At 44.3% G+C, this 8,728-nt stretch overlaps 2 protein-coding genes across 2 annotated transcripts; both read left to right on the forward strand.

The window, feature by feature from the left end:
- The first annotated feature begins 604 nt into the window (after positions 1-604).
- Positions 605-4,901, forward strand: LOC121467809. The gene is made up of 2 exons (XM_041710107.1): positions 605-1,108; positions 1,167-4,901. The coding sequence occupies exon 2, from the start codon at positions 3,498-3,500 to the stop codon at positions 4,899-4,901; it is 1,404 nt and encodes a 467-aa protein (XP_041566041.1). The 5' UTR covers positions 605-1,108; positions 1,167-3,497.
- A 2,507-nt stretch (positions 4,902-7,408) lies between these two features.
- Positions 7,409-8,118, forward strand: LOC121467813. The gene is made up of 2 exons (XM_041710119.1): positions 7,409-7,605; positions 7,665-8,118. The coding sequence occupies exons 1-2, from the start codon at positions 7,409-7,411 to the stop codon at positions 8,116-8,118; spliced, it is 651 nt and encodes a 216-aa protein (XP_041566053.1).
- The last annotated feature ends 610 nt before the right edge of the window (positions 8,119-8,728 follow it).

Below are 8,728 nucleotides of genomic sequence, written 5' to 3' on the forward strand. Positions count from 1 at the left end.
GACCTTCATCTCTTTTGACTGCGTCTCTGGTTCACAGAAACAAAGAAATTCTTTCGCGCCAAAACTTTAGAGTTGCTCCGAAAAAACATCGGCTTAATACTGGCTACAAACGTGCGGTTAAGAACGTAAATTCCACTGTCTAGGAATAACCGCGAAATTTTTGGAACAGCAAAACCCCAAAGGACCATCTTTGAAAGAAATTTTGGATGGTGGTCCCATAGATCACATAGAGCAGGCTATAACTCTTGTTCGAGCCTGATCCCTGTTCCAGCATATCGACAAACCGGTTCGTAAGCTGGAACCTTATCAATCGTTAGGTTCGAACACCGAACCAAAATCAAATTGAAATGGCTTTACATCGCTCCCAAAATATCTCAACCGTTTCGCTTGGATGAGCTCTGTGGGACGTGGTCTATCATACCTCTTCACTCACTGTTCATTCGTGGGAGAACGTATGCCCTCTTGCCCCACAGTCCATACGGTGGAAACGGTTGGAATTTTTGACAAATTTAAAACTCCGATTTCCATGTTGAATGTTGAAAATTCCAAGCGTTTCAAACGAATGGAATGTGTGGAAAGAGGGCATTAGATATAAAATTAAACGTACAATAGGTTCAATATAAAATATTCCGTGATTTTATTTTTGTTGTGTGTTGCAATTGAAAGCTATCGACAGGGGAATATCGCCCTAGGAGATGGCAGTGTGACCAGTTTTTCAAAGGTTGGCAGGGCCAAGAAAGGGAGGGGAAATGTGGAGAGTAAGAGGCGCTCTGGTGAACGGTCAGGAAAGAGAACCTTAATCAGCTCTTAGATTCCACCACCTCCCCTGGCCCAGAAGTATCTCCACCCACACCAAACCATGAGGAACTGCACCCACACCGATAGCTGAATGAGAGCCGAGCGGCTACGTGATGCAAATGGAAGAGGTTTCTGCCGTTGGCGAAAAACCGAGAAAGGGATCAGGGAAAAAAATCGGGTAATGCTGGTACTGGGCAGAGGGTATAAATAGGGCTGAAAGGGGTCAGGCCACCACGAGTTCCCAAAAATTTTTACAGCAGCAAGTGGTTCGGGAAATTTGTAGTGAAAATTAATAAATATAATATTAAAAGTAAGTTAGATGACGGGGTAGTGGCCATCAATCAAGATAATATAATGTACATCTTCAGAAAAGGAAACGGGACGAGTTTGGACGACGAAACAGGACAGGCAACCGGGACCGGGAAAAGATGGCACCGTCAACGAAGAAGTAAGTCCGTTCCAAAGAAAAAATTTGATATAAAAAGAAAAAAAAGGGAAAGTAAATCTAAAATTTTCCGGTTAAGATCACCGTTGGCGAAGTAAATAAATAAATAAAAGAAATAAAGATAATTATACGATATTTGGACCACGTGCCACGAAGAATGATTCCTTTAATCATTTACATACCTAAAACCTTTTGAATTAGCCGCACCACACTGGCACGGGCTTTGTTTTCGTTGAAATTTTTCTTGTCGACTATAAAACATTATTGCTCTACAAAAAGTTAAAATATGAACGCAGCATTGATGAAAGACTTAAAATAGTTTTTAAGTAAATTAAATAAAACATTCCCTCTTAATATTATTAAAAATTTCGTTCCAATAATTTAAATAAAAGTCGTTCGTCCACCTTAATCTAAGTTTATATGTTAATTTATTGAATTATTTATGCACCACTAAACTTATATATCCCACATACATACATCATATATTGTTTATTAACATATGTCTATATAGAGCATTTCTAAATAATATAAGTAGTATTTGTAAGTAAAAAGAATTTGATATAATCAGAATTTCGCGAAACAAGGAAAAGAATATACATTGCATAAAATTACATATGTAAATTTGCGGAGGTCTCGCAGCAGTTTGGATATAAATTAGCAAGTAAAGTAAATAACCTACACAACTATATGCGAATGTAGAAAAAGGAAAAGTCTCATGTTAATAAGTTTAGAAACACCGAGATAAAAATGATCTCAATATTAAACCCCTGGTTGGAGCTCCAAATAGGTAGGGTAATTTAAATGTATAATTATGAATTGATCAATATTGATATATTCGTATATGGCTCAACAAAGGTGTAATGAAAATTTAAATCAATTTCAAAGGAAGTGTTGCCGTATGAATTTGACATCGCAGCTGTAGCAAGGGGATGCAAATATATGAGATAATTTAAATGAAGATATAAAGCAAAAATTAAATATGAATGTTTATGGTTAATAATAAAATTGTAACGTGAGGATGTTGTGCTAAGTGTTCGTCTATGGGGAGGGGGAAATGAGACGGACCCTGGAGTAGGCTGATGATAGCCATCGGAAGGGAGATTTGGCGAAGGATGCATGCCGGATCTCAGGTAGGGTGGGGGTGTTGGAGTACATCACCTAAACTCCAAATTGTCCAGTGCAAGTAAAGTTTCCAGTAACGTCCAATGTTTATCATTATTTATCCTATTTTTGTTTGCATCTTGTTTTTGTTTACATTTGATCTTATTGATGTCGTCGGACTGAGATGGCCGATCAGCTGGGCTATTGTGCGGACTGAGGGCTGGGAAGAACCCCACCACGAGATGGACTGGCTAGCCGGCCTTGCCCTATCGAAGAACCAGGTCCGTAACAATAGATGGCGCCCAATTTAAAGGCAGGAGTGGATTCGCTGTTCCTATCATCCAAAGGGTTGAAAAGGATGCGAATTGCACACCGGTGGGAATTATAAATAACCAGCCGAGAGGTAGGATCTCGGAAGGGACTTGGTGAATCGGGTACCTCGGTGACTGATGGCCTATGAAGGACCTGATGGTCGGTTCATAGTAGCGCGGTGCCGGGGGGATCTGGAAGCAAAGATACCCCAAAGTAAATGTAAACATTTTTTTTGTTGAAAGAGATTGGTACGTATCTGACGAACGGAAGAGGGTGCTCGGTAAGGGTGGTTCGGCACTAGCAGGAAATATTTCTTCGGCTAGTTAGAGACTATCTCGATGCCTGGTGTGCTACTCGAGCGCCTGGAAAATAAAGCAGAATAATAACCGGAATCAGATATAGTCCAAATAGGGAAAACTTCCCTTACTTACCCGTAATGAGGGCAGGATGTGGAATATCGATTGTGAGTGGCCCGTGGGGACCAGAGAAGTCGGCCACGTGTTGCACTCATGGCGGCTCTTCAGTCCTAGAACAATCATTTAGTGATGTAAGTAAGGGGAAGTATAGATTATAGAATGGCGCCCTTGACACCTAGTCTTATGTGGAAGATGGGATGGTCAACAGAGCTCACCGAGAAACTTGTGCTGAAAATTGAAGACACTGAAATCCGGGGTGAAGTTGGCTCCGGTGAATGTTGAGTTTTTCCCTCCTTGTTGTAGTTGTGAATTTTCGTTTGAGTTGTCATTGTGTGTTGTGGATGCGCAGCCGGTTCAAAACTATAAAAAAATGTAAAGATAAATATTAGTAAAACATCGAAGTAGAGATAGATTAGGAAAAGTTGATGAGCAAGTATTTTTTAAGGTCAAAGGGGAAAATGGTAGACAGGACTCCTCCGTCAGGGAATCCTCGGAAGGAGCATCAAGAAGGAGACGATGACAGCTGGAATTTGCCAGTAGCATCGAAGGTCCTGCCATCAGAAATCACATCGGCTGTCAATGTGGCCTTAGCCCAGGCTCAGGAGACGCAACGAGGAGGAATGATGGAGTCCATAAGCCGATCCTTGCAAGAGGAGATCCGGCGCGGGTTTATGGAAGTGATGATTGCCGTTACCGAGGCAATGGGACCATTGAAGCAGCAAGTAGAGTTGCTACAGATGCAGGAAGTAGCGAAGGACGGAAGTGATAGCAGGCATAGCAGCAGGCAGGACGAGAAGGACAGGAAGAGCACTGGAACTAATCAAAAATATTCCACAGGCGTACCTCCAGCTTCGCCGCATGCACAACGTTCGCAATCCCTAGATACAAAACAGTATTCCGCGCAGAACGAACCCATCCAGAGATCTCCTAGGTTCGAGGATGGGCGAGCCTTGCGTCAGCAAGCGGAAAGGGAGTCCGAGGGTAGATTTACGAGGTGGGGACGAGTTGAAAAGTGGGAGATATACTTCGATGGAGACCCAAACAAAATGATGGTGGAAGATTTTGTTTTCTGGGTTGAGTTTCTTCGAAGGCAAAGTCGGTGTTCCTGGGATGAGGTCCTCGACAGTTTTCATCATCTGGTCAGGGGCAAAGCGGCTGAGTGGTATTGGCAATTTGTTCGTGAGCGACCGCCCGAGGTTTGGGAAGATCTAAAGGACGAAATTGTGGCCAGAGGCGTCGGTGGTGAGTTTGAGCGGCTACGCGCTCTCCATGAACGGCGACAAAGACCTGGGGAATCAGTCGAGGATTATTTCGGAGCCATGCGGCGATTATCTACCAGACTTACCCAACCCATGTCGGAGTTCGAAATGATCCGGGTGATTAAGAAAGGACTCGCTGAGGATATCGCTCGGTATGTTTACGCAGTCAGGGTACGAAGCATGGAGCAGCTTCGCGAGGAATGCTTGGAAGTGGAAGACACTTTTGTCAGGCGAGAGCCCAGGCCAGCATACCGCCCGTCGCAGAAGTTTTCGTCCTCTGGAAAGAGAGTCGAAGAAATCATACCGGAATCGGAATCGCAGGACAAGAAAGAAGATGTGATTATAGAGGAGGCTCACCTGTTGACCAAGCAGAGGATATGTTGTTGGAACTGCGGACAGTTTGATCACGTGTTCCGCGATTGTGTGGCCAAGGAACACAGAATCTTTTGCTACCGTTGCGGGAAACCGGAACACTTTACTCCGACATTTTCGAATTGTTCGGGAAACGGCCGACCAAGCGTGACGAAAGCAGGCGAGCAACGCTTGGGCCAGAAACCTGCGTGGAAGTAGATGATAAGGAAGAAGAAAATTATCAGTATATTATTAATAAACAATAGCTTTAAGGTATGCGGGGAGTCAGCCGCAGGCTTCTAAAGACTCGTTCCCGCTTTAAGAAGAGGCGACAAACGCGCCAGGAGGTGGCTGAAGCAATCCAACGTGGAACGAGAACGGATCCAAGGGTTTTCGCTGAGTTGACCATACACGGCCGGAAGATTGCGGGACTGCTGGATACAGAAGCCTCCGTAAGTCTACTGGGCAAAGACAGTAGGGAGCTGATGGCCAAACTCGGGGTAGAGATGGACAGATATGTGTCCGTCGTTAAAACAGCTGCCGGCGAAGACAGATCCATAATTGGAAAAATAAAGCTTCCTGTTGTAAATGACATTCTCTTCTACAAATGCCCGTACCTGGAACAATCGATGTACTTGGGGAACGATTTCTGGAGATCTTTTGAGTTGGCTCCAGCAGTTCTAGGCGACGAAAACAGCGAATCCAGTCACGCTCAAGTAGCTGAAGTCAAGATGTCCCAGATCAGCCACTATGCGGAAGATAGAAGACAAGAAACGGAGGTAGAAGCTTGGGACCTGGGAAAGAATGAAGCTGAGGAGTTGGAAAACGTGAAGAAGGAATTTTTGACTTACGAAGAAGCCGGGATAGGAACGACTGCAGCAGAACAGCACCAGATCCAGCTGGTGGAGGGCGCAGTACCGTTTAAGGATCGTTGTTACCCGCTATTACCAGCGATGCAGGAAGTGGTCTGGAAAGAAGTAGACAAAATGGTAGAGCTAGGGGTTATAGAGGTTAGTGACAGTCCATGGAGCAATAGAACAACGGTCGTGCGAAAGCCAGATAAAAACAGATTCTGCTTGGACTCGCGGAAACTTAACCAGCTAACGGTAAAGGACACCTACCCTCTCCCGAGTATCGAAGGCATATTGTCTATGATCGACCAGACATATTATATATCTAGCGTCGATCTTAAATTTGCGTTCTGGCAAATAAAATTGGAACCGGAAAGCCGGAAGTATACCGCTTTCACAGTATCCGGACGTCCACTTTACCAATTCGTGATGATGCCTTTCGGCCTCTGCAATGCGGCCCAAAGATTATGTCGACTGATGGACGAAGTCATTCCGACACAACTACGATCAAACGTATTTGTCTATCTGGACGATCTTCTATTGATAGCTCCTGACTTCCAGACGCATCTGCGATATCTTCGTTTGGTAGTACAATGCCTGAAACGAGCAAATTTGACGATAGGGTTAAAGAAGTCTAAATTTTGTTTCAAATCTTTAAAATACCTTGGGTTTATCATTGGAGGTGGAACGCTGCAAATGGATCCAGAAGGGGGTGGAAAGCAGCAAATGGATCCAGAAAGAGTCTTTGCCATACAGAAGGTTCCTGATCCGAAGAACGTAAAGGAGTTACGAAGCTTCCTAGGTACAGCAGGGTGGTACAGACGATTCATAAAAAACTTTGCATCCATTGCAACACCGCTAACTGACGCCCTCAAGAAACATCCAAGGGGCAAGTTTTCCTTGACTCCGGAGGCTGTCGAGGCCATAAAGCACTTAAAGATGGCGCTAACTACAGACCCGGTATTAGTCCATGCTGATTTTAAACGTCCATTCTTTATCCAATGCGACGCCTCTAACTATGGAGTGGGAGCAGTATTGTTCCAGTTGGACGACGAAAATTCAGAGCTGAATAAACATCAGATTTTGTATTCCGTCACTGAAAAAGAATGTCTGGGAGCGGTATTAGCAGTTGAAAAGTTTAGGTCTTACGTGGAGCTGATGCCGTTTACTGTGATCACGGACCACGCAAGCCTAAAATGGCTAATGTCCCTCAAGGATCTAAACGGGCGTTTGGCAAGGTGGTCTTTAAGGCTTCAGAGTTTCAACTTTAAAATTGAGCATCGCAAGGGAACTGAAAACGTGGTTGCTGACACCCTGTCACGCTGCATAGCGGAGCTGAGTTTCGATTTATCTGATGCCATTGGATTTCAGACGACAGAATTCGAGTCCGCGGAATACCAAGAATTAAGAGAAGAAATTAGTCGAAATATAGCAACATTGCCTGATTTACGCGTAGATGGAGGATTAGTCTTCAAAAGAACGACATTCGAACAACTTGACGACCAAGTAGAAGGCTCAATTTGGAAGCTGTGGATCCCGGCAGGAATAACATCTACACTAATAGCGAACGCGCACGAGGATCACAAAGCTGCACACGGGGGGATGAAGAAGACACTTCATCGTCTGAAACGTCATTTCTACAGGCCGGCTATGACGACACAAGTGCGGTAGTATGTCCGGAATTGCACCAAATGCAAGGAATCAAAACCACCGAATTATCGTTGTCAAGTTGGAATTGGTCAAGAAGTAGTCACGGAACGGCCGTTTCAGAAGATCTATATAGATTTTCTTGGAAAGTATCCCAGGTCCAAAAAGGGACAAGCATATATATTTGTTGTTGTAGATCATTTTTCGAAATTTACCTTTTTAAAAGCTATGAAGGTGGCGAGTGTTGGGAAAGTGGTCGAATTCCTGGTGCACGAGGTGTTTTACAAATTTGGCGTACCTGAGGTAATTCACTCCGGCAATGGGAAACAGTTCGTGTCAAAAATATTTCAAGACATGATCACGCATTCGGCATTCACCACATGCGTACCGCTGTATATTCACCAAAGAGCAACGCAGCCGAGACGGTAAATCGGACCATTCTAGCTGCAATTAGAACGTATTTAGAAAATTATCATCGAGACAGGGACCTATACTTACCAGAAATTGAAGTGTCGATCCGTGATTCCGTGCATGAGGCCACGGGTGTAACACCGTTCTTTGCAGTATTTGGACAACAGATGTTTCTAAATGGAAACTGCTACAAACTGACAAGAAAACTGCAGTCTTTGACAGAACATCAAATAACGACGCTGTATACAGTAGATAAGCGCCAACTTATCCGCGATCACATTCGGAAGAATCTTCATCAGGCATATAAACGCAGCAGTCAGCGCTATATCAAACGGGCTCGAGTTTTCCATGCCAAGCCTGGCCAAGAAATCTACAGACGCAATTTCACTCAGAGCAAATTTGGAAAGATGTACAATGCCAAGTTGGCTCGAAAATATGTGAAATGCCGAGTCGTACGCCCTATAGGGAACAATGCCTACGAATTGGAGGATCTGGGGGGAAGCCTGTTTTCCACGCAAAAGACCTAAAAATGTAAATATAAATAGTGGATGTAGCTGTATACGTACACACGCATCCTTACATAGATACCTAGGTAGCAAAACAAGAGTCTAGTGAGTGTAGGCCTACGTTGGGCACAAAAGGCAAATCGGGGGCAAGGCAGGATAGCAAAGTTGTTGTTTTGATTATTAAAAACACTATAGACACAATTTCACGGCAAGTCAATCTTTCAATGTTTACAAATAATTTACTTCGGCCAGCATTCTCGCGGATTTTTGTGTGGTGTTGCAATTGAAAGCTATCGGCAGGGGAATATCGCCCTAGGAGATGGCAGTGTGAAAGGGAGGGCCAAGAAAGGGAGGGGAAATGTGGAGAGTAAGAGGCGCTCTGGTGAACGGTCAGGAAAGAGAACCTTAATCCGCTCTTAGATTCCACCACCTCCCGTGGCCCAGAAGTATCTCCACCCACACCAAACCATGAGGAACTGAACCCACACCGATAGCTGAATGAGAGCCGAGCGGCTACGTGATGCAAATGGAAGAGGTTTCTGCCGTTGGCGAAAAACCGAGAAAGGGATCAGGGAAAAAAATCGGGTGATGCTGGTGCTGGGCAGAGGGTATAAATAGGGCTGAAAGGGGT

The sequence above is a fragment of the Drosophila elegans genome, unplaced genomic scaffold, assembly GCF_018152505.1.
Source record: "Drosophila elegans isolate 14027-0461.03 unplaced genomic scaffold, ASM1815250v1 contig_767, whole genome shotgun sequence".
Taxonomy (NCBI): Eukaryota; Metazoa; Arthropoda; class Insecta; order Diptera; family Drosophilidae; genus Drosophila; species Drosophila elegans.